Source organism: Telopea speciosissima, chromosome 11 (genome assembly GCF_018873765.1).
Source record: "Telopea speciosissima isolate NSW1024214 ecotype Mountain lineage chromosome 11, Tspe_v1, whole genome shotgun sequence".
NCBI classification, from domain to species: domain Eukaryota; kingdom Viridiplantae; phylum Streptophyta; class Magnoliopsida; order Proteales; family Proteaceae; genus Telopea; species Telopea speciosissima.
The window spans coordinates 45,929,890-45,956,133 of record NC_057926.1 but is presented as its reverse complement, the minus strand read 5'-3'; the positions used below and the strand labels follow the sequence as shown (position 1 = coordinate 45,956,133).

General features: G+C 39.7%; 3 protein-coding genes across 4 annotated transcripts in view; 1 reads left to right on the top strand and 2 right to left on the bottom strand.

Moving 5' to 3' along the window:
* LOC122645716 (cold-responsive protein kinase 1-like) overlaps positions 1–9,537 on the bottom strand; it is a 31,303-nt gene extending 21,766 nt beyond the window's left edge. The window contains exons 1-3 of the mRNA XM_043839052.1: positions 9,184–9,537; positions 8,685–9,085; positions 6,431–6,556 (exon numbers count right to left, since the gene is read on the bottom strand). Coding sequence (XP_043694987.1) covers positions 6,431–6,556; positions 8,685–9,085; positions 9,184–9,443 — 787 coding nt within the window. The 5' untranslated portion in view covers positions 9,444–9,537. The remainder of the gene's footprint in view (positions 1–6,430; positions 6,557–8,684; positions 9,086–9,183) is intronic.
* Positions 9,538–18,067: 8,530 nt separating this feature from the next.
* LOC122645718 (11-beta-hydroxysteroid dehydrogenase A-like) lies at positions 18,068–20,217 on the top strand. 2 transcript variants are annotated; one of them, XM_043839057.1, is made up of 7 exons: positions 18,068–18,104; positions 18,164–18,373; positions 18,469–18,661; positions 18,771–18,856; positions 19,490–19,621; positions 19,718–19,882; positions 19,977–20,217. In XM_043839057.1, the coding sequence occupies exons 2-7, from the start codon at positions 18,191–18,193 to the stop codon at positions 20,172–20,174; spliced, it is 957 nt and encodes a 318-aa protein (XP_043694992.1). In that variant the 5' UTR covers positions 18,068–18,104; positions 18,164–18,190; the 3' UTR covers positions 20,175–20,217. The 2 variants fall into 2 exon arrangements, with proteins under 2 accessions (XP_043694992.1, XP_043694991.1); XM_043839056.1 differs by lacking the exon at positions 18,068–18,104 and having other exon boundaries at positions 18,128–18,373.
* Positions 20,218–23,240: 3,023 nt separating this feature from the next.
* LOC122645723 (11-beta-hydroxysteroid dehydrogenase A-like) lies at positions 23,241–26,015 on the bottom strand. The gene is made up of 6 exons (XM_043839062.1): positions 25,825–26,015; positions 25,265–25,457; positions 25,095–25,180; positions 23,784–23,915; positions 23,523–23,687; positions 23,241–23,441 (listed from the first exon to the last, which is right to left on the bottom strand). Exons 1-6 carry the CDS (start codon positions 26,005–26,007, stop codon positions 23,241–23,243), a joined length of 960 nt encoding a protein of 319 aa, XP_043694997.1. The 5' UTR covers positions 26,008–26,015.
* Between the last annotated feature and the right edge of the window lie 229 nt (positions 26,016–26,244).

Below are 26,244 nucleotides of genomic sequence, written 5' to 3'. Positions count from 1 at the left end.
AAATTTTATTCGGTTCAGCTTATTTGATCCGGTTCAGTTTTTTGGTTCCTGGTTTTATATCAATGGCTTTAATTTGTTTGCCATGTGGCAGTTTGGGTTGGCCCCAGTTTTAGTCGCAATTAGTTTGCAACTTGATTTTCTATTAAAAAAAAGTTTACAACATCATTCGCTAAATTTGAGATTTTTTTTATATGAAAATAAAGAAAAAAAATGTAGTTTATTAATAAAAAGGATTAAGTTATACTTCCTCTGTGGAGAAGAGAGAATCTGCTTACACCACACACCTGATGCTGTGATATTGTAATTGAACTTTTGTATCATCATTAGTTCTTAATCCTTTTTTTATACGGTCAAAAATACCTTTCTTCATACTAATCAAAAGTCAAAGGTGAAGAGATTCTGACTTCATCATGGGTGAAAGGAAATTGAATCCATGAGAAAATGATGAAGAGATAATGTTTTTTTTTTTTTTTGGGGGTTAGGGTTAGGAGAATGAGTACATTGAGCCAAGACATAGAGGGGGACGAAATGACTGCTCCACCCCCAACGAAAGGTGGAAATGCTTGCCCTATTGATGCTTTCATGTGTACTTCCTTCGGCATCTGCATGCGTAGGGGCTACACTCTCCCCACAGAGAACTCTTCCCCATAATTGAAATAGGCCCCAAATTTGACAAAGTGTCATCTTCTCATACAATCATTTGTATTTGTATCATTTACATGCCAAGTTATAAAATCAATCTGCACAATTCGCTCTCCCCCTTCTATACTACCGACTTGCATTTGCTTTTTTTTTTTTTTGGGTAGAGTTGCATCCGATTTATCAAAATTATAATGTTCATAATATTGAAACAAGTAATACCAAAAATAAATAAAAAATATTGAAACAAGTAGAATTCCATTTTCTTCCGAAAATTATGAATTCACCACATTTTTTGAATGAATAGGTTTCCTTCTACCAAAAAATAAATCCATTTTAGAGTAGGCAATATATACAAAGCAAGAGGCTATAAAAGACATGATCAAACAAAGAAAGAGCTCTACACATTTTTTTTTTTGCGGAGAAAGAACGCCACCCAGTCTTGCCAGACACGCTGCCCTTGGACCTTTACACAAAGGCGTGCAAAATAACTGCCGCACCCTTGATCATTTCTTGGGTTCTAGGGGGTGTGACGGTCATTTCACGTGCCCCTATGTTAGGGTGCAAGGACAGCATGTACTATGCAACCGGGAGACATTCTCTTTCCTTTTTTTTTTTTTTTTTTTTTTGTTTAGTAAGGAAAAAAGAGCTTTACATGGAAAGATAACATTAAGTTTACATGGGAACATATTTTCACATAGAATAACAATATGTACAAGTTACAGGTAAATAAATGATAAAAAATCATCTGCAGTGCCTTAATCTTGCTGTGCCTTATAGTTCGGGCCTGAGAAATTGACACATGGAAGCTACAACATCCAATGGTGCCAAGCCAATCGAGCTCGCACTGTTGGATGAACCATCTTCCACATGTTGAGTTTTTAGGCCGAAGTGCAAGGCACCGCAAGATCGATGAAAGTTTTGCAGAGGATTATAAAATAAACCTATCAAGGTGGTCTCGTTCACGAAAAGTAAACCATCGCCTTCAATGGGTGGTTGGACATATTTCTCAGGGGAGGGGAAGTCTACTTATAATGCACCATGAATTGCTGCATGAATGCATGATACCATGTGATATGCCAGCCATTATTGGTGCACTTCACAAATATGTCTTAGAACATCCTTAAACATTTCAAGAGTGCAAGGCCTGAACAATGCCTCTCTATAGTTCTAATTTGACTTCTTTCTATCGAACCAAACATACTATTAAGGTTACTTTAATGGCAGAGGACTTGGAGGCACTGCACAACTGTTAAGAACCAAAGGAACCCTTTTCTACCTCTTAAAACTCCAAAACTCCAAAATTTTTAGGGCAGAATCTCTCTCCCCCTGTTTCACAGTTTATTGTTTAATAGAGCCATGGAAATGATTCAGAATCTGCTTAACTTAGTGATTCCCCCAATCACTGTAGTTTTGCTTTGTTTCATACTTCCTTTTTTCTTTGTTTTCAAGTTCATCCATTTTATTCTCAGACAAAACTTTCCTGAGAAAATGAGGGGAAAAGTAGTTCTCATCACTGGTGCATCTTCTGGCATTGGAGAGGTTTGATTTAATTTATGTTTCTTATGAATCTCTTATGATTAGAAACTGTTTTGCAGGAGCTTTCATGTATTATCTTATTTCTATTGATTTGTAGAATCTAGCATATGAATATGCAAAGAAAGGAGCATATCTAGTACTAGTTGCAAGAAGAGAGGAAAGCCTAAGAAAAGTTGCAGAGAAGGCTGGTCAGCTTGGTTCCCCTGATGCGTTAGTTGTTCCTGCAGATGTGTCAAGAGTTGATCAATGCAAGAAATTCATTGATGAAGCTGTGAACCATTTTGGTAGATGTAAGTTTCAAAGGAAATGAAGCCTATGATATTTAATTTCAATCCTCTGTTTCTGCAATCTTGGTGTTCTGTTTTGATTCATAAATTTATCAAATGTTTTGATTTCCAGTGGATCATTTGGTTTGTAATGCTGGGATTGGTAGCTATTGCGCATTCGAAGATATTCCTGATGTCACAAATTTTGTACCAGTGATGGTATTCCTATCTCTCTTATTTCCGGTGTTTGAGGTTCTTTCTGCAAGCTAAGTTGGATGGTTTTGTGATCTCTATATATTGGGGATTCGATGTCTTGTATTCCGTCGCTTGCATTAGTGTGCTGATTCCGAAGGGCAGTTAAGAGGTCTAGATCGACCCACCTTGCCTGTTAGGCTATGACGAACTGATAGGTCCATGCGGGATTCGGGAGGCAAATTTTTTTTTAGGACTATGTTATGTGTATTTCGAATTCGTATACCTGTTTCGAATATTGACTCACTCTGACATTTTTTGGCGGCGATCCGAATAGGATTTTTTTTTTCTAACGTTTGTTTGGAAGAGTATTTATATGTTTTTGTGTCTTGTTGGTAAGCAAGTGAAACAAAGTTAGGGTTTATGGGTGAGAGTTCTTGTTGCAGTTTTGGTATTATTGAGAGATCTCCACTTTAATCTTCTTCCATTTACATTGTGAATCATCTTCAACTTCGCCTATGGACATAGCACATCATATTGATTTGTGAACCATGTTAAAACTCTGTGTCGTCTTTGTTTGCTCTGTTTTTGTTTTTCTCTGTGTTTCCTGGTGTTTGTTTTTAACAGACTATGGGTATTTCGGTAAATTACATATATGGTGTATATGTCCTTTCTCTATAATCAATCTTAGAGAGGTGTGAGGATGATCCGATATAACCCTATTCTTCATTGAGAGAGAAACCGATTTCATCTCACCGTAGACGTAGACAATCTTACCGAACCACATAAATCCTTATGTACATTGTATGATTGTTTGTTCACAATTTTCTATATTTTCTGCATCGTTTTAAGTTCTCGTTTTCTAAACTATAACACTTTGGATTGTGTGTAGGATATAAACTTTTGGGGATCAGTCTATCCCACTTATTATGCAATTCCTCACCTCAAAAGGTGCAAAGGCAAGATCATTGTGAATGCATCAGTAGCTGGGTGGATGACTGCACCAAGGGGAACTGTATCTGGAGTAAGAAACATGAATCAATTCATCATCTATTTTTCTTACTCTTCTTTCTCTACTCTCCTTTTAATTGAATCCATTTTTCCATTGTTAAATTTCCAGGCAAGCAAAGCAGCATTAATACACTTCTACGACAATCTGAGAATCGAAATCGGTCCGAAGATTTCGATAGTTGTAATTAATCCTGGTTTTGTAGAATCAGAGATTACCCAAGGCAAACAACTAACTAAACGAGGGAAAGTTGAACAAGATCAAGGGATTAAAATAGCAAGATTCACTTAAATAGCTAGCAATTTTCTTTATTCTTAGAAGTAACTAAATAATTTTGATATCAAATATGTGAAATGGGTATTGATGAACAGGTCCTTAGAGGAATTGGAATTCCATTTGAGAGTGCAGGGGACTGTGCAAAGGCTATTGTGACTGGGGCATGCCGTGGAGACAGATACATCACTGAGCCATGGTTGTATAATATGCTTTACCTCTTAAGGGTCCTCTGCCCTGAGCTGGTTGAATGGACTTCACGCTTGGTCTACCGTAGCTTGCCAAGCCCTAGTTAAGAGAGAGATTGATGAAACTATGAGATGTTGGATGCTAATGGATTAGGTGAAGATTCATATATAGATTGTCACTATGTATTGTATATGATTTGAGCTCTAAATACTCATAGCTCTTAATAAAGTTCTGTTTTGGTATTTAAAACCCTTCCTTAATCCAAAAAATTGCACATATTTAAAATTTAGAAACTCTAACCATTTCAAGGTAATTAAATCTACATTTAATGATGGACCAAGTGTTTTTTTCCACCCACCATGGGTGTCGAGGCCTCGAGGGGGGAGGGGGGAGAAGGCATTGCAAGGGTGTTTTGGGAAAATACTAAAATCTTATAAGGGTTTGTGAACCCTAGGATGGTAGGTGAATCGTCCTCTATGGGTGGAGGAAAACTAGTTCTCTTTCTAGGATTAAAATCCTTCGCAGAGCGGGCATCTAGCGGTGCTTTGCAGTGCGGGCCTGAGAGCTCGACACGTGGAAGAAGTTTCATTCAATAGTGCGAGCACGATGCAAGGCAGTTTTTTTTTTTTTTTTTCTTCTTCTCGAGCTTGGCACCGTTGGATGTCGCATCTTCCACGTGCCAAGCTCTCAGGCCCGCACTGCAGAGGATTTTTTTTCCACTTTCTAATTACGACAGTATAATCATAAATTAGTTAGGGGTCATTGTTCTCTATGCCGCAGCACAAGCTGCACTCAGACACATGGAGGCGGTATTTCCTCCATTTAGGGGGTTAAGGCGGTCATTTCACCCACCCCATGTGTCTAGGCGCAACCTGAGCCCTCGGCATAGAGAACATTTGGCCATTAGTTAGTTATAATAGGATGAAAAACATTTGAACTTCTTGGTTTTGTTTGGGAGCAGAATGCAAATTTATGTCACGCTATTACTATTGATGAAATTTGGATGGTTGCATTTCAAATTGGTGCTTACAATGCTCCCGGGTTAGATTGGATGCCAACAAGATTTTATCAACCCTTTTGAGTTTTGGCATATTATTGGCCCAGATGTTGTCAATGTCATCCAATGATTTTTTTACAACTGGACATATGCTCAAGCATTTTAATCGTACGGTTGTCGTTCTTATTCCAAAGCAAAATACCTTGTTAAAATTAGTCAATTTTGGTCCATTAGTCTGAATATAACTAAGTGTCCTTTTAACCGTCTGAAACCAATCTTTATTGGTATTATTAGCCCTTGACCATGGTTGAAGGAAAAATCGATCCTTTACAAAAAGGGAGAGGGATCTACACACTATCTATTTATATTGGGATTTCACACACCAAGCTAGTAAGTGAAACAGAATATTCAATGAGGAGAGAGAAAGGTGGCCCATATATTTAATGATGAGAGACATTGCAAGATGGAAGTATATATTATGACACTGTTAGTGTATATTTTCTTTTCCCTAACCAAATATGGTAAGAATTGTAGATAGATTATAGACTATAACATTTTCTTTTTTCTTTTAAAAATGATTTGTTTTTTCTTTTACTTGCAATCAAATAGAACCATACTTGCTACTTTGCCTCAAGGAATACAATTTGTATCCTCTACTATCGAGCTGCCCGGTAGTAACGTACTGTCAAGACACGATGAGACACGTAATGATTGCCTTACCTCCACTCGGGCAAGACGCTCGGGCAGGGATAAGAAGGTTGTTGCACTCCTCACCGTGTCTTGGCAGCATGGCAGTAGAGGATCTGGATCCCATGGAATATGGATTAAACATTATTGATTGGTGTGGGATGGTGTGTCGAGGGCATATGAGTTAAGCCTCGGCCAGTGTCTAAAATAAGCCCCTATTTAAATTCCTATTTTCACTATGGGGAAGGGTTTGCTGCCCGATTGCATGGCCCCTACATTGGGTGTGTGCAAGGACATCCAACAAGAGGGGTACGATAATCATTTCGCCTCCTTTGTGTTGGTGCAGGAAATGCCACTAGGCAATGTTCTTTTTCCATTTCTTTTATAATATGCAAAATAGACCCACACAAATTGGAGATGGGCAAGTGGATATGCCTCCTCTGTAACACGACATGGTGTGTAGTGCGTATCCAACGGTCCACAGTGCTTGGGCACACAGCCCAACACCCCGCCTGTGTATTGAATTGCATGCCCAAGCATTGTGGGCTGTCGAATGATGCGCTACACACTATGTCGCGCTACAAAGGACCAAAATCCCACTCTTATTCTCTCTCTCAAAATGAAGGAGAAGCACTTAACCTTTATCGGATTGCTTGGCCTTTTTAGATCGTAGTAGGAATATGAAGAATATACCGAGAAGCAACAGAAAGCCAACGCCTCCAGCAGTACACCCAATAATAATGGTCTTTTTATTGCTTGAATTTCCTGTAATGAATAAGTGTATATATTTCTCATCAGCACTTTATAAAATCATTAAATATTTCATCAAAAAAATGGGCTTCTCTCGATTTAGATCATCAAAACAATCATGGTTTGAGGTATCGGTATGGTATCGGGATATCATATTGTCTGATACGGGGATATGTATTGGTTTTGTAAGTGACTGATCCCACTATCGTATCGATACCATATCAATTATAAAATACGGTCAAGGAATAAAACAGAAAAAAAAAATGTACTTTTAAAGGAGAATCAGGGGCAAATTTATCCGATACAACCAATCCGTGTTGATATTATCCAATACTATATCGGTTTTCAGATTGATTGATGCCTGTTCCGATACCGTGCTGTTCCGATACCGTGCACTAAAACCATGAAAGCAATGGCCATCAGTGCACAGCATGCATGATCCTGACATGGAGTCTTAAGTCGACATATGATTTCAAAACCACCATTAATTTCACACAAGTAATCTTCGTAAGAGTCCGTGCATGGCCTTAATTATGGGCCCGGCTCCATTCCACCACAACCCCATCTTGACAGGTACATTGCCACGAGTACAGCTCAGGTCCACATATGAGAACCATCTCATACCCCCCTCGAATTTGGATCCTCTACTGTCGAGTTGCCCGGCAGGATCGTGCTGCCCAGACATGGTGCTGCGCGCAATGTCCACCTTACCCCTACCCAAATGCCTTGCCCAAGTTGGGGTAAGGCGGTCTTTGTGTGCAGCACCGTCCTGCTGGGCAGCTCGACAGTAAAGAATCTGGATCCTACGCCCCTCAGGCAAATAGATGGAATCCACTTCAAAGACTACATATCAAACACGATGAGGGCAAAACAACTCAATCCCTTTCACCAAAAGAAAAGAAAAAAAAAAAAGACAACTCAATCCCGATTCTCTACCGTATTGTATGGTATGCAATGCACATCCTGCGGCACAGCATAGGCCATGTGGCACACAATATTGAATCAACTGTTCTATAACATTGGCTGTGATTGATACCAATACATTATCAATCATTCGGTATAAGGCGAGAAGGTGGTTTTTTTTTTTTGAATTTGGGCTTGATTCAAGATACTGGATCCAATACCATAAACTAAATCCTTGACTATCAAGCAGTACCCAACAACCATGGTTCAAGGAATTGGTATCGGATCATCCGTATCAACTGATTTGTCTAGATATTGATGAGGCATAAAACACCCCACCTATCAGAGGCTGCCACGTGGCCTACCCGACCTCAGTCCGAGAACCGAGTTGGGCCGAGAAGGAAATTGGGCCGACCCCATATCCGATGAGTCACCTGACAAAGCCGGGTTTGACCGAGCTGGCCGGTGACTGAGGCCGAGATTATACGGGTCAGCCAGGGACTCCTAGCCGACCTCATGGCCGAGACCAACCTCCTCTCGGGCCGACCTCCATGGCCGACCCCACGGGCCGACCTCGTAGGCCGAGCCCCCCTCCATTGAGGCTCCCATAGCACCCCACCGGGGATCTCCGGGCCACGTCAGCACATCCCGAGAATCACGGGATAAGGACCGAGCCACGATCCCAGCGCAACACAGAATCACACTCTACATGGACTCTTACCTTAATAAGAGTCCGACCCCGAAAATAACTCTCCACTCCGCTCTACGCGAGGGAACCTTCCGAAAGAAGGACTCCTACCATATTAGGACTCTCCCAACCGTCTCATCTCCTCCTTACTATATAAATACCCAGGTATGGAGCTCTATTCCACATCTCGCTTTTAATAGGCAGTTACGCTGTCGCGTTGAAGACCTGACTTGAGCATCGGAGAGTCCTAGGCCGGAGCCACACCGGCCCTCTTGCGCTCATTGCTTGGTTTTTGCAGGTTCATCCACGGGCGAACCACTACCGGAGGTTTTCACACGCAACAGATATCACAAAGACCTATATCGATTCTTGACCAATATGATGCCGATCCAAGGATATTGATCAAGGGTAAAATATAAATAAAATTAATTTTATTGAAATTTAGGGGTAAAGCCATGTGATCCAAACCATTACGGGTCGATTTGGATTGATATCGTATCAATATACTGATCCATCCCGATACCGATTACTAAAACCCTGCCACCAACTCACCTTTTTTAAAGAAGGGTGTGATATTTGTTGTCTGGTTGTCTCCAAAGAACGCTGTCGCAGAGTATCTTAAAAAGCATCCGGCATCAGTGGCCCTCCCATCCGATACCGGAATACAGATCTCCATGTTCTGATACGCTACAGATAAGCAATCCCTACACCCACTCTCGCTCACCGTATGCGCACACTGCGCCACAGCATACACTGAAGCATTACCGGAACTAGTTATCTTCTCCTTGACTGCCGCAAAGTAGCCTTGAATTCGTGGAGTCGCAGTTACGAGATTGGCCAACAGTGTTTTGGCCGTGATTCCAAAACCGTTCTCATCAGTTACGTTTTTGGTCCCACATATGGCTATATTGCCTTGAGCGGTTGTTTGGTCGAAGAAGAAGTTGCTTTCATACCTGAAACAAACTCAACAAAGAACACCAAAATGGCAAAAAAAAATATCTTAAAAAAAAAAAAAAAAAGAGGCTGACAGGAACCGTTAAATATAACGTACCTTAAGAAGCAGCCGTCAAAAATAATGCGAGCACCGTTAGCGGTGGAGCAGTTCCTGATGCGAATCACAGCGATGTCAAAGCAAGCAAGGCAATCGGATTTGCACTGAGCCATGCCGTACAACGAGATGGACCGGCCATGTTGAGCCGTTTCGATCCGGGTGGTATTCGAACCGGCGAGTTGGTTTCGGAGGTTCAGGAAAGTTGCGTTGCGATTGGCGAAGGCTGACGGATTGGTTGAATTGTATGGGCTGCATCCCATGTCCAGGAATCTTGTTTGAGGATCACATAAGACCGGGTCGGACCAGAGAATCAAAGAGATCGTTAATTGAACCACGAGAAGAAGGACTTGAATTTGGCTCTGCATTTCTGATTCTTGGAACAATTTTAGCTTCTCAGTTTAAAGAATTTAGCTCTTCGTTTTGCAGATAAAGACATGCATATATGGTGACTTTGAACCAAAGAGAAGCTGATGGGAAAGAGGTCTTTTCATTATTGACTTTCTAAATCAACTCTTATATTTCAAACCGTCAGATCGGAATTTGAAGATCCATGTATGTTTGATTTAGTGTCTAGGTTCTAAGGTGATAGTATTATATCATTTCCGATCTCCCATTAGAATCTTCTCCCGTTGACTTAGAGTCGCGATAAATAGGATGATTCTTTGAGTTATATGAGTGGCTCGCAAGTGTTGGGTCCTAGTTCAAGGAATTGGTATTGAATTCGTATCGGCATCGGTAGAGATCAATATTGATCCACAGGTAATGACCAATGGTAAAAATATAAATAAAACTGATTTTCATTGAAATTTAAAGGTAAAAATTTAGGAATGTAAATGAATAATCAAAAATTTGAATCTGATCCGCATCTATATCTATTTAGGGACATCCGGATTTGTTTAGAGATATTTGAAGATTCACCAGGTTCTAGAATATAAGGAAAAGAGAGTCAAGATCTAAGAGATATGGATTGAGAATGAATTGTACCCGCTTAGGGGAGGAAGATTCGGATTACACAAGGCAGAGATGTAAAATGGATGGTTAAAAATCCGAATTCAATCCGCATTTGCTAGGGAATATCCGGATCTGATCACATCTGATTTGTATCTGAGCCGAATTCGATCAATTTACATCCCTAGATAAAATCATTCGATACAAGCCGATCCAAATCTGGCAATTACCAAAACTGATTACTAAAACCCTAGACTTGGGCTCACCTGAATCGTTATCGTCTACGGTTCCCTGATCGGTACGGTTCCCTAGTTCCTCTCACAGGAAGGGGTTGGGACCCATCCGGGGCACCTGACCAACACTCTGCCCGGGTGGGATCCACCCTCCTCTTGTGAGAGGCACTAGAGAATCGCACCAGTCAGGGAACCGCATAGGAAAAACATTTGGGATCACCTCCCCGTTCGAAAATTCAAAATCGTCTTTCCTCCACCCACATCCACTTTTCTAGAAGTCATCACTCCAATTGTACTAAGTGGATAATATCGAAAATTCAAAGTCGTCTTTCCTCCACCCACATCTAGGGCTGTAAACGGATTGGATTCTGCTAGGATAGTGTTTTATCCGCATTCGCATCCGATTAGCTGCTGGACGAATTCGGATAGTGCTAAACGGATACGGACACTGATACGGATCGGATATTTTATCCATTTACATGTAAATATAGCTTTTTGGATAGCTATAGCCTATCCATATCCGCATCCGTTTAGCTTTCGGATGGATTCGGATAGTACTAAACGGATACGGGAACGGATTTTAACTATTCATTTACACCCCTACCCACATCCACTATTCTAGAAGTCATCACTCCAATTGTACTAAGTGGATAATATTTTCTTATGGTATTTGGAAAATGTCTATGGAAAGTTGAAGAAGGAGAAGCATGACCACGTTTTTGGAATCTCTTCAAGTGCGGAGAATTATTGCTTGTATCATTTTTTTTTGAGATTTTTAATTTTCTATTTTGTCCCTTTATGCATCTTTTCTCTCATTTTTTCAACACATCTGTCTCTATCTCTCTCTCTCTCTCCTTTCACTTTCATCACAACTATCATGTGTTTGACAGATTAACCAATTTCCATTCCTTAGTTTCAAGATTTTTTGTCTAAAGCTCAAGGCCTTTCCATGATCATCGATAAATCTTCTTTGCACGAAAAGAAAAGTTTTATCACTTCTTAGATTTGTTGTTTTCACTAGGTTCATTGATTCTTAGTTCATTGATTATGTGATGTTACATTGAGGTATGTCATTTCTCTGTACATGCATGAATGTATGGGTGTTAGGGATTTGTGCTTGTATCCTCGATAATTAAAATCTATGTTTTAATTGATATTTTCTTTGTTGAATGAACTATTCATAAGTGGGGATGAGCTTCTCTAGCTAAGTGGCAGGCCTTCACCCAGTGGTAGGAATGTCAATTGGTCGAGTTTTGGGCTATTGGTCAGGATCTAAGGTATGAAGACCATAATCAGAGCAATAAACTTATCGGATCCAAATCTGAGACCCAAGGCCATTAACTAATGGGTGGTCCGATTCTAATTCCTAGTCGGTTCCAAACATTATTGAGCCCAAAATAAGGACAATGAGAGTTTTTCTAGAAAAAGGGAGCTTCATTATACATAGGTGTAGTTGTGTGGAGCCCAAAATAAAGACAATAATGCATATATAAATATGGAGACAACTTTAAGAATTCATGATTTCCATTTTCAAACTCAATTCATATACTGATGACTTAAAGAGCAACAAAAGAATGTCACTTAAAAGTCCCAAGCAATGTAATACTATTAATAGGTTAAGGTTTAAAGCCTTTTAGGGTTTCAAATTTCTAATTTACCATTCAATTTGTTCATATATCATTTGGTTCCAACAGCTCCGGTGCTACCGGGTCTTTAATGGGCTATCGGCTCAGGGACTATTGGGAGACCCGGACTAGAACCGGCCTGGATCAATAGTATATCACTAGGACCAAATCCATCCCAATAAGCTATTGGGTGGTCCGGATCGATTCCGATTTCCGATTCTAGTCCTAAATTGACACCCCTACCTAGTGGGAGTGGTGTAAGTCCAAGGGGTCGAGAGATCGACTCCTACCCCAACCTTTTTGCCCTATAGTAGTAGACTAGTAGTAGTATAGGTAGTTTGAAATAAGTGGGCCTATTGCCCCTTGCTGGCCTCTGGTCTGGCCCTTTGTGGGTCCCTCTCTGGCTCCAATGTGGCCTTGCACCAGAAAAAAAAAAAAAACACAACTATTCATAAGTTAGTGTCTGCTCTAATATATCATATACTATACCATTATATAAAAATATGAACCTCACTTGATTATTTGGTATATCTTTTTAGGAGAAAAGCTTTCTCTGGGGAAGTGTACGTGTATCACCCATGCCTAGACATAGTTGGGCGGAGGTGAGATGATTGCCCGACCCCCTATGAAAGACGAAAATCCTGCCACTCATGATGTTTCTGCGTGAGCTTTCATTGACCCCTAATGTGTAGGGGACACGTGCCCCAATAGAGAACACTTCCCCTTATCATTAGGCAAAAAAACTCCTATTTCATAATATAATTATGGATCAAGTTTGTCACGCCCCCATCCCAACAAGGGATAAAATACATTATAAGGGGTGACTAGGACAACGCTTGTCATCCTACTAAGCTGCCAGGATCACTGACACAGTGTCCCAACGCACAGTCATAACTAATATTAAAACAATATAATATCAGAGTGCGGAAAGGGAAATATTACATTCCAAATGATCAGTAGTTTTGCGGAAGCGTATAAAATCAATAGTTACAAGATGATCAAAGCCTAGATGATAAATACTGTAGTTAATCCATTTTTCATTACCACCTAATAATGATTAACAAGGGTATAACAGTAAATGTTTTTACATGGGCCTACGCCCTAAAATAAACAAAAGGGGAACAAGTCCCTAGAATTCTCACGGCCCGTAGGCACAATTGTCACAAAGACACCCGTTGCCATGTTCCTCTAACACGACTTCCGGCTCCTCCGTTCTCGCATCATAATCTAAAAATTGTGTACACGAGGGGTTAGCTCTCCACCGAGCCGGTGAGGGGATGGGGATGCACAAACACACAATTCACATAGTCCAATGATGCATGCATATGTTAAGTAATTTTTCCACCTAACATCACAACTAAGTCAATGGCATATGCTACTGTGACAACTCGGGAGACACTGTGGGTCACTTAACTTATCGCCACAATGAAACCTCAATTGTCACCTGGGACCTACGCCGATCGAAGCCTCCAAGACCACTCAGTGGCAGACCCCTGATAACCAATACTACCATGACTGGCCTCTCCCACCTCCACAGAATCCGGTATACTGATTACCCAACACCTAAACCCCTGTTGGTAAGGGTCGTAGCATAAGGGTGTAAAATCCTAGCCACAGCTACATGCAAGTCCTATCGTCCCGAGAGGTAATCCGGGCGCATCAACTTTTCATCTGGTTTAGTGCCCTACACAAGACGCACGGCGCATACATTCAACATGACATTCAACATAATTTCTTCATAAATATATATATTATCCGGGGTTTCGGCACCGGCACCCACCGGCACCGAGACCCATCAAAGTAAAACATCTCCAATTAACATCATAACATTCATATATAAAAGTATGCAATATGCGCAAGCATGCTTAATAATTTATAATGATGACATAATATACAATGCAATAATAATATCAAGCCCAAACAACCAAACCCACTCACTATTTGTGTTATGTCCCGATGTTATGAGTTGTCGCCGCAATCAAGTAACACGTCACAAGATGAAAACTTTAAACCTAAATAAAGAGTGCAAACAGGATTAATTAAGTAAAGGGACGGATCCCCAAAAGGTCTCCCATTAATCATTTAAGTATAAGGTTTCAGAAGTGAAGTGGTTGCAGGTGTGGTTTCATGCCCAAATTCTGCAACCACAAGTAAATCCTAGGAAACCCGGGGCCCAGGACAGTTTTAGTCAAGGTCGGATGCAGATGTGGTTTCAGAAAACTGAATCCGAGTGTAAATCCTAGGAAACCAGGGGCCTTTTCAGGGAGGTAATTTCAGGGTGGTTTCTTGCAGGTCTGAAACCACATGTAAATCCTAGCTAACCAGGGGCTTAGGATAGTTTTAGTCAAGGTCGGTTGCAGGTGTGGTTTCAGAAAACTGAATCCGAGTGTAAAACCACATACCTGCAGAACCGAAAATTGAAGGGTTTCTCACTAGGGATTCATTTTCCAAGGGGTTTAAAGGTAGGGAGGCTTCAAGAAAGCTTCCTCCTAGGTCCATTAGGGTTCTAAGACCTCATTAGGTCCATGTAATCCCATGGATTTAAGAGAAAACAAAGAGAACCTAAATTAGGACATAATATGGTAGAAACCTTAAATTTCTTAAATGGAAAGAGATTACTTAGGCTTAGGGCTTGTAATGGAGTGAAATAACTCCACCATAGTCTAGGTTTAGAGGTTCCATCGATTCCTTGGGTTCCAAGAGAACCCTAGGTTGAATTTCTCCCATTTCCCAAACCTCAAAAATCAAAATAGATGAAGAGATGTGGGTTTGAATGACTTACCTACCCCCCAATATAGAAGGCTCCATGTTGAGGCTCCAAGAAGTGCTCTTCCAACCTCCAACCAAGTTTCTCCACCCTTCTTCCTCCTTCTCTCCTTCCTTCTTCCTTCTTTCTTCTTTCTTCTTTCTCCTTTCTCTCCTCTTTCTCTCCTCCACGATTTAGGTTAGATGGGAGAAGAAATGAAATGAATGCTTCTCCCCCCCCTTTGTCTTATTTAAAGAAAATGGACCTTGGATCCTCTAAGTTAAATGGGTCAAATAGCTAAATGGATAGTTTAAGTTAAATGGGTCAAGAGTTAAATGGGTGGATCCAAGTTAAATGGGTCATTAGGCTAAATGGGTAGTTTAAGTTAAATGGGTCACCCAAGTTAAATGGGTACTCTAAGTTAGATGGGTCAAATAGAGTCAAATGGGCCTCTTAACTAAATGGGCCTGCCCACAGGTTTCAAATAGAAAAGAACCCACTTGGGGATGGGTCCATCCACCATGGGATTATAAGCCCATCACACGCTCCCTTAAATAAGTGGGACCCACAAATGGAATATTCCCAACTCAACTAAAATAGCTCGGGCTGTCCAAATCTTGACCCGCACTTCGAGGGCATCGAGGGAAAGGGTAAATAAATAAACTTAAGGGCTAGAACTTACTATTTCCTTGTCATGGTTTGTCCCCCATGACCCCGAATAGTTTCCTCCACAGGTAAAACCGCACTGTGGTCAATAATTTTGTAGCTGGGTTTGACCACCAGTGAGAACAGCTCACCAGCATACGTGGCAGTGATAACCACACGTCACGGGGAAGAAATAATAATTAATTATGATCCGGGGTGCGGGTGTAACAAAGTTTCCCTCCACCCACGGTGAATGGGATCCCCATTTACTATAGGACAGGAAAGGGAGGGAAAAGGTATCATTTCAGGAGGGCATTTTGGAACATAGTAAAACTCTAGGAAGGGTTTGTAAACCTTAGGATGGTGGGTGAACCGTCCGCTATGGGTGGAGGGAAACTTAGGCTTATAATTATTACTACCTCTTATTTTCTCCCCATCAAATGTTACTCACTTCCTCTCTCTCCTCTTTAAAACGATACCCTCATATGCATCCCCAAAAGTGATGTCGCATCTCTCTCTCCTTTACACCTCATTTTAATTGCTCATTTTCTTATTCCAAAAGTTATTTAATATAAGGGGTATAAAAGGGTTTTTAAAAATAAGTTGAAAGCGATGTATCACTATTTCATTATCAAATAAATCATTATCCTGCACATTTTTCGAGTACATATGTGAGATGATATATATATTTTTTATTTGGTAGGCTGTGTGAGATGATATTAAAAGGTTAAAATAGTAAGAAATTATTTACCACCTTAAGAGGTGTCAATAAAAAAATCTCTATTATACTATATTAGTATCATAATGTATTAATATATTATAATATATTAATACCTAAATTCGGTTCCACAGTGCCTATGTTAAATTGCAACCGAATCGAACTCAATTCCTACATTTTAGATCTGGATCGTAATGAAATTTTATTCGGTTCAACTTATCCGGTTCAATTTTTTGTTCCTGATTAATACAAAAAGGATTAAGTTATACTTCATCTGCGGAGAAGAGAGAATCTGCTCACACCACACACCTGATGCTCTGATATTGTAATTGAACTTTGTATCATCATTAGTTCTTAATCCTTTTTTTATACGATCAAAAATACCTTTCTTCATATTAATCAAAAGTCAAAGGTGAAGAGATTCTCTCTTCATCTTGGGTGAAAGAAAATTGAGTCATGGGAAAATGATGAAGAGATAATGGTTTTTTTTTTTTTTAAAGTTGGGGTTGGGGTTGGGATTGGGGTTGGGGGGAGGACTACATTTAGCCAAGACATAGCTAGGGGGACGAAATGACTGCTCCATCCCAGCGAAAGGTGGAAATGCTTGCCCTATTGATGCGTTGATGCGTGCGTCCATTGGCATCTGCATGCGTAAGGACTACACTCTCCCCACAGAGAACTCTTCCCCATAATTGAAATTGGCCCCAAATTTGACAAAGTGTCCTCTTGTCAGACAATCATTTGTATTTGTATCATTGACATGCCAAGTTATAAAATCAATCTGCACAATTCGCTCTCCCCCTTTTATACTGTCGACTTGCATCTGATATATATATATATTTTTTTGGGTAGAGTTGCATCCGATTTACCAAAAGTAGAATTCCATTTTCTTCATGAACACAACTACAAATAAATTAGTATATGGGAAAAGGTTCTTTGAGTTTGCGGGGAAGACCACATCATCTCTCTCTCGCTTAGTTGACGGAATCATGTATTCTGGCAATTATGAATTCACCACATTTTTTGAATGAATAGGTTTCCTTCTACCAAAGAAAACAATATCCATTTTAGAGTAGGCAATATATACAAAGCAAGAGGCTATACAAGACATGAACAAACAAAGAAAGAGCTTTACACATTTTTTTTTTTTTTGGAGAAAGAACGCCACCCAGTCGTGCCAAAGACGCTGCCCCTGGACCCTGACACAAAGGCGTGCAAAATGACCGCCGCACCCTTGATCATTTCCGGGGTTCTAGGGGGTGCGACGGTCATTTTGCGGGCCCCTGTGTTAGGGCACAAGGGCAGCGTACGCTACGCAACCGGGTGGCATTCTCCTTCCTTTTTTTTTTTTTTTTGGTTTAGTAAGAAAAAAGAGTTTTACATTGAAAGATAAAATTGAGTTTACATGGAAAGACATTCACATAGAATAACAATATTTACAATAAGTTACAGGTAAATAAATGATAAAAAATCATCTGCAGTGCCTTAATCTTGTTGTGCCTTATAATTTGGGCCTGAGAACTTGACACTTGGAAGATGCAACATCCAATGATGCTGAATCAATCGAGTTCACACCGTCGAATGAACCATCTTCCACATGTTGAGCTTTTAGGCCGAAGTGCAAGGCACCTCAAGATAAAGGTCTTGTAGAGGATTTTAAAATAAACCCATCAAGTGGTCTCGTTCACGAAAAGTAAACCATCGCCTTCAATTGGTGGTTGCACATATTTCTAAGGGGATACCATGTGATATGCCAGCCAGTATAATGCACCATGAATTGCTGCATGAGTGCATGATACCATGTGATATGCCAGCCACTATTGGTGCATTTCTCAAATATGTCTTAGATCATCCTTAAACATTTCAAGAGTGCAAGGCCTGAACAATGCCTCTCTATGGTTCTAATTTGACTTCTTTCTATCGAACCAAACACACTATTAAGGGGTTTCTTCAATGGCAGAAGACTTGGAGGCACTGCACAATTGTTAAGAACCAAAGGAACCCTTTTCTACCTCTTAAAACTCCAAAACTCCAAAATTTTTAGGGCAGAATCTCTGCCCCTCTGTTTCAGAGTTTATTGTTTAATAGAGCCATGGAATTGATTCAGAATCTGCTTAACTTAGTGATTCCCCCAATCACTGTAGTTTTTCTTTGTTTGATACTTCCTTTTTTCTTTGTTTTCAAGTTCATCCATTTTATTCTCAGACACATCTTTCCTGAGAAAATGAGGGGAAAAGTTGTTCTCATCACTGGGGCATCTTCTGGCATTGGAGAGGTTTGATTTAATTTATGTTTCTTATGAATCTGTTATGATTAGAAACTGTTTTGCAGGAGATTTCATGTATTATCTTATTTCCTATTGATTTGTAGAATCTAGCATATGAATATGCAAAGAAAGGAGCATATCTAGTACTTGTTGCAAGAAGAGAGGAAAGCCTCAGAAAAGTTGCAGAGAAGGCTGGTCAGCTTGGTTCCCCTGATGTGTTAGTTGTTCCTGCAGATGTGTCAAGAGTTGATCAATGCAAGAAATTCATTGATGAAGCTGTGAACCATTTTGGTAGATGTAAGTTTTAAAGGAAATGAAGCCTGTGATATTTAATTTCAATCCTCTGTTTCTGCAATTTTGGTGTTCTGTTTTGATTCATAAACTTATCAAATGTTTTGATTTCCAGTGGATCATTTGGTTTGTAATGCTGGGATTGGTAGCTATTGCGCATTCGAAGATATTCCTGATGTCACAAATTTTGTACCAGTGATGGTATTCCTATCTCTCATATTTCCAATGTTTGAGGTTCTTTCTGCAAGCTAAGTTGGATGGTTTTGTGATCTCTATATATTGGGGATTCGATGTCTTGTATTCTGCCGCTTGCATTAGTGTGCTGATTCCGAAGGGTAGTTAAGAGGTCTAGATCGACCCACCTTGCCCGTTAGGCTATGACGAACTGACAGGTCCATGTGGGGTTCGGGAGGCAATTTTTTTAGGACTGTGTTATGTGTATCTCGAATTCTTATACCCGTTTCGAAGATTGACCCACTCTGACATTTTTTGGTGGCGATCCGAATAAGAATTTTTTTTTTTTTGATGTTTGTTTGGAGGAGTATTTATATGTTTTCGTGTCTTGTTGGTAAGCAAGTGAAACAAAGATAGGGTTTATGGGTGAGAGTTCTTGTTGGCGTTTTGGTATTCTTCAGAGATCTCCACTTTAATCTTCTTCCATTTACATTGTGAATCATCTTCAACTTCGTCTGTGGACATAGCACATCATATTGATTTGTGAACCACGTTAAATCCATATGTACATTGTGTGATTGTTTGTTCACAATTTCCATTATTTTCTGCATCGTTTTAGGTTCTCGTTTTCTACACTATAACACTTTGGAATGTGTGTAGGATATAAACTTCTGGGGATCAATCTATCCCACTTATTATGCAATTCCTCACCTCAAGAGGTGCAAAGGCAAGATCATTGTGAATGCATCAGTAGCTGGGTGGATGACTGCACCAAGGGGAACTGTGTATGGAGTAAGAAACATAAATCAACTCATCATCTATTTTTCTTACTCTTCTTTCTGTGCTCTCCTTTTAATTGAATCCATTTTTCCATTGTTAAACTTTCAGGCAAGCAAAGCAGCATTAATACACTTCTACGACAATCTGAGAATCGAAGTCGGTCCGGAGATTTCGATAGTTGTAATTAGTCCTGGTTTTGTAGAATCAGAGATTACCCAAGGCAAACAACTAACTAAGCGAGGGAAAGTTGAACAAGATCAAGGGATTAAAATAGTAAGACTCACTTAAATAGCTAGCAATTTTCTTTATTCTTAGAAGTAACTAAATAATTTGATATCAAATATGTGAAATGGGTATTGATGAACAGGTCCTTAGAGGAATTGGAATTCCATTTGAGAGTGCAGGGGACTGTGCAAAGGCTATTGTGACTGGGGCATGCCGTGGAGACAGATACATCACTGAGCCATGGTTGTATAATATGCTTTACCTCTTAAGGGTCCTCTGCCCTGAGTTGGTTGAATGGACTTCACGCTTGGTATACCGTAGCTTGCGAAGCCCTAGTTAAGAGAGAGATTGATGAAACTATGAGATGTTGGATGCTAATGGATTAGAGGAAGATTCATATAAAGATTTTGTCAAATACTATGTATTGTATTTGATTTGAGCTCTCGTAGTTCTTAATAAAGTTTTGTTTTGATATTTAAAACCCTTCCTTAATCCCAACAATTGCACATATTTAAAATTTAGAAACTCCAACTATTTCAAGGTAATTAAATCTACATTTAATGATGGACCAAGTTGTTTTTTCCACCCACTGGGAAAATACTAAAATCTTATAAGGGTTTGTGAACCCTAGGATGGTAGGTGAATTGTCCTGTATGGGTGGAGGAAAACTAGTTCTCTTTCTAGGATTAAAATCCTCTGTTGAGTAGGCATCTAGCGGTGCATTGCAGTGCGGGCCTAAGAGCTTGACCTATGGAAGAAGCTTCATTCAATAGTGTGAGCTCGATGTAAGGTAGTTTTTTTTTTTTTTTTTTTTTCTTCTCGAGCTTGGCACCGTTGGATGTCGCATCTTCCACGTGTTGAGCTTTCAGGCCCGCACTGTAGTGCACCGTCAAATTAGGGCATTGCCGAGAATTTTTTTTCCTCTTTCTAATTACGGCAATATAATCATAAATTAGTTAGGGGTCGTTGTTCTTTCTGCCGCAGCGCAAGCTACACCAGGAAACATGGATGCGATATTTCCTCCATTTAGGGGGTTAAGGCAGTCATTTCACCCACCCCATGTGTCTAGGCGCAACCTGAGCCCTCAGCATAGAGAACATTTGGCCATTAGTTAGTTATAATAGCATGAAAAACATTTGAACTTGTTGTTTTCGTTTGGGAGAAAAACGCAAATTTATGTCACGCTATTGATGAAATTTGGATGGTTGCATTTCAAATTGTTGCTTACAATGCTCCAGGGTTAGATTGGATGCCAGCAAGATTTTATCAACCCTTTTGGCATATCATTGGCCCAGATGTTGTCAATGCGACCAATGATTTTCTTACAACTGGACATATGCTCAAGCATTTTAATCGTACGGTTGTTGTTTTTATTCCAAAGCAAAATACCTTGTTAAAATTAGTCAATTTTGACCCATTAGTCTTTGTACCGTTATACAAGAATATAGTTAAGTGTTTTTTTAGGGAGAAGGGGGGGTGATTGGTGGGAGGGAGGGGGCCAAATGATCATCTCACCCCAATGAAAGGTGGAAATGCCTGCCCTGTTGATGCTTTTGTGTTTGCTTCCATTGGCATCTGTATGCGTAGGGGCTACACTCTCCCACAAAGAACTCTTCCCCATACTTGAAAATTGAAATAGGTCCCAATTTTCATGTACCCCCTGAGGTTTGACGTAATTATGAAAAAATCCCTCAGTTTGGAAAAATTCTACGTGCCTCCCTGCGGTTCTTAACGGTTAATATATTCCCCCATTCCTTTACTATAGGACTAACAATGTTAAAAGCTTTGCATGAATTGACAAAAATGCCCCTTCTTGTTGTGAATGAAAATCATTCTACCGTTTTAGGGTTTGAAATTTTGGGAAAAAACCCAAATCTCAGCCTCTACTCTGCGCAAGCTTCCTCCTGTGTCATCTTCCCCAATCGTGACCTAGAAGAAGAAACGACCCGACGCAATGGTGCTTTGAAAGTCAGAACTTTTACCGTTCTACCGTTTTAGGGTTTGGTATAAATTTTTTTATCAAACCTCCTCTCAGTAGACCCATTCCAAGTGAGTTGTCAAATCCTACAAACTTGGAACTTTTGGATTTGTCACATAATAATCTATCAGGAACCATACCCAATTCCTTGGTCAATCTCAACTTTCTTTCAAAGTTCAGTGTTGCTTACAATCAGTTATCTGGGATCATCCCTACAGGTGGCCAGTTCCTGACCTTCACACGCTCAAGTTTTGAAGGGAACAAGAATCTGTGTGGTTCAATACACTTTTCATGTCCTTCTGATAATGTTCCTAGTCCTTCTGATAATGTACCTATCGAAGATAGCCAAAAGGCCCAAAAGACATTTACTATGTTTGAGCTTCCCTTTGGAGTTGGAGTAGCTATAGGTTTTGCTCTTAGTGTCACCATTTGTTTCATGTCATATAATTGATATCAATCAGTCATTTGTGTAGTAAATCCTTCCAAACTGTTGAGTTTCAACAACTTGAGCATGGGAGCGGGCTTCCCAAAACATATTAGGCCTTCTTACAGAACACTTTGTAAACAAAATTCAACAAAAATGATTCAGTGCAAATTTGCAATTTTATTGACTGTCTGTAAACAGGAAAATGTGAAAATTTAATGAACTGAGACGGTAAGCTGCAAAATATATGAGAGTGCATTCAATTTGATTTTTTCTAGTTAATTAAAATCCCTGCAAATTGGAAGATTAGAAACCATCTGAAACTGATATACTTTCAGATTTAGTTTTAGGGTTTGGTTGAAGAATTTCTTTTAAAATAAACTTAGTGAATCTGAGCCCTGTTGAGATTCCTACAAATTTCTAATCAAGTTCATGCCTACGAACCAGCATTCTTCATCAATTTCCTGTTTTGGAGCATATCTTAGTCTCTGATTTATTTGTGTGAACTTTGATTGCACAATCCTCACCATGGTGTACTACTTAGAATCACACTTGAAAAAGGAAATGGTAAGAACAGAATTGCTTTGCTTCTACTGAACACAATTGAATGTTTTCTGCTCAACAATCTACCTTTTGGGAAACAGAACTCTGTCGGGAGTGTGGCCTACGCCAGACTCCCCATACGAAAAGACACCTTTACCCCCTTGTATTGACGAGGAGAGAGATAGACTCATTGGATTGCAAGCGTAGACAATACTCCCAAATAGAATACTACTTCCCTTAATTTTTTCTCATCTCAAGAATTCAAATTTGTTTTGTCAGAAAAAAAAATAAAAAATGGACTGGAGGTTTAAGAGTGTTTTCCCATTACAAACACTTACCTACTACTAATAAACTACTCATAATTGTTTATTCAATACATACTAATAAAATCTATATATGAATCTTCACTGAATCCATTATATAGCATCAACCCGTCTCTCTCTCTCTCTCTCTCTCAAGTCTCAAGTGGGGTTTAGCAAGGTTCTGTATATCAAGTGAGTAATCCATTCGACCAAGTCAGGGCTGAGGATCTTTAAGAGGTAAAGCACATTATACAAAAATGGCTCTGTAATGTGTTTGTCTCCACGGCATGCCCCATTCACAATACCCTTTGCACAGTTCTCTGTACTCTGGAATGGAACTGGAATTAATCCTCTTAGTACCTGTTCGTCAATACCCATTTCACATAATTGATAATGAAAGGAAAAAAAGAACTCTTAATTAGCTATTTAAGTGAGTCTTACATTTCTCATTCCTTGATCATCTTCAATCTTCCCTGTCTTGGTTAGATTTTTACCTTGGGTAATCTCTGATTCTACAAAACCAGGACTAATTATAACTATCGAAATCTCTGGGGCGACTTCGATTCTTAGGCTGTCGTAGAATTGTATTAATGCTGCTTTGGTTGCCTGAAAGATAACAATGGAAGAAGGGATTCAATTTAAAAGAAAGGAGAGAAAGAAGGGTAAGAAAAATAGATGATGAGATTTAAGTGTAATTCTTACACCATATACACTTCCCCTTGGTGCATTTATCCACCCAAGTACTGATGCATTCACAATGATCTTGCCTTTCCACCTTTTGAGGTGAGGAATTGCATAATAAGTGGGATATATTGATCCCCAGAAGTTTATATCCTACACACATTCCAAAGTGTTATAAAGAGTACAAACATCTTACTTAAACTGGTTACCTTAAGTTCCCTCATGATTTTTATAAATTTTTTTTTTGGGGGAGTGGGGGAGGGAGAGGGTTTGGCATGCCGCCTACTTTCCGCAAGCTAGTGGCTGTGCCCATTGGTAAGGGTGTCAATCAGTATGGTATCAGGAATTCGGTATGATTTTGGTAAATACAGAAAGCAAAAAAGTAGATATCAAAACCATACCATAACAAATACATACTGTATTTTTCAATACCTATCAAATCGGTACTATTTTAGTTCGGTTTTTATTCAGTATAAGAAACGGATTTTTATTCGGTATCAAATATGGTTTTTTATTCAGTATTGACGCAGCGAAGTAGCAAAGCAGGAGGTTCAAGGTTTGTTGAGGAAGAGAAGCAGAAGTTTAAGGCTTGTTGAGGTCTTGAGCCTTGAGGAGGAGATTAAGAGAAACTGTGAAGTAGAAGCACAATACCACACAATTTCACAAACCAAGCTGTAGAGAAATTAGGATTACAAAATTTAGAATGGAAGAGTGTACTGCCCATGCCTAAACACAAAGAGAGCGAAATGACCGCCCCACCCCAGGCGGAAATTCCTCCACCATGATGCCAATGGGTCTGCTTCATTGGCTCCGCGCATAGGGCCATACTCCCCCGACAGAGAACATCAAGTGGGCCCATGTTGTTGGTGAAGCCTAATTTGGTCCAGAAAGTGCGGTTGAGATCTTCGGAGGGCCGTTTCAGCCTCGAAACGACCTTGGAATGCCAAAAAATTGCTCAGTTTTTTTGGCATTTTTTGGGCTAGGGGCATTTGTATACTTTTTGGGGTTAGGGTTTTCTTATATATTGTTCTTATCTCTTTGAGATAGGGATACGAGGGTTTCTAACATTTCAGAGAAAATAGTGAAACCTATTCTACTGCTCGGCAGTGGACGTAGCTTCTATCTTGGGAACCACGTAAATCTCTGTGTTGTGTGTTGTGTGTGCTCTCTCTATTTTTGTTTTTTTTTTCTGCAAATCGCCATTCTGGACGTTGTTTTCTTAACACCCTAGTGGTGTACAATTGTTTTTTTTTAAGGTAGAACAAGGGTGTACATTCAAATGATAAAGACTGAGAAAAAAAAGAACCAATAAGAGTGAGAGGAAATATATACCATCACTGGTACAAAATTTGTTATGTCAGATATATCTTGGAATGCGCAATAGCTACCAATCCCAGCATTGCAAACCAGATGATCCACTGGAAATCAAAACAGAACATCAAAATTGCACAAACAGAGGATTGAAATTGAATATCACAGACTTCAATTCCTTTGGACCTTACATCTGCCAAAATGGTTCACAGCTTCATCAATGAATTGCTTGCATTGATCAACTCTAGACACATCTGCAGGAACAACTAACACATCAGGGGAACCAAGATTACCAGCCTTCTCTGCAACTTTTCTAAGGCTTTCCTCTCTTCTTGCAACAAGTACTAGATATGCTCCTTTCTTAGCATATTCATATGCTAGATGCTGCAAATCAATAGAAGAAGATAATACACAATCATAAAAAGGATTCCCCCCCCCCCCCCTGTTTTGGGTAGAAAGGTTAAATTCTTAACAATGCAGCAGCAGAACAGCTATTTGCAGAAGAAAAACGAAAAAATAAAAAAGATCTCACAAACACAAAACACAGATTTACGTGGTTTGTCCAAGATTGGTTATGTCCACGGCCAAGCGATAACCAGAACTTTCACTATTCTAATGAAAAAATTACAAACCCTCACATACCCGTCTCTTTAAAAAATTACCCCTAATCTTTGAAAGTACAAAACCACCTTCTGCCAATCTCTAATCATAATAGATTCATAAGCTCCAAAAAAAAAAAATTAAAACAAACCTCGCCAATGCCTGAAGATGCACCAGTGATGAGAACAACTTTTCCCCTCATTTTCTCAGGGAAGAGGTGCCTGAAAATGAAATGGATGAACTTGAAAATGAAGAGAAAAGGTAGCATGAGACAAAGAAAAACTAAAGTGATTTGGGGAATCACCAAGTTCAGAAGATTCTGAAGCAATTCCATGGCTCTCTTACAACTTTCTCCACTTAACCTTTGGAGTTATGGAGTTGAGAGATAGCAAAGGAATCCTTTGGCTTTAAACAATATAGTATCATGCAGCAATCCATAGTCCATACTGAAGTGTACTTCCAACGTCCAACCACCAAAAGGGGGCAATGGTTTAATTTTAGGGTCACTAAAACCACTTGATGGACTTACCAGAAAAGGATGGGTTACTGTCACTATTCTACACTTAGCCTA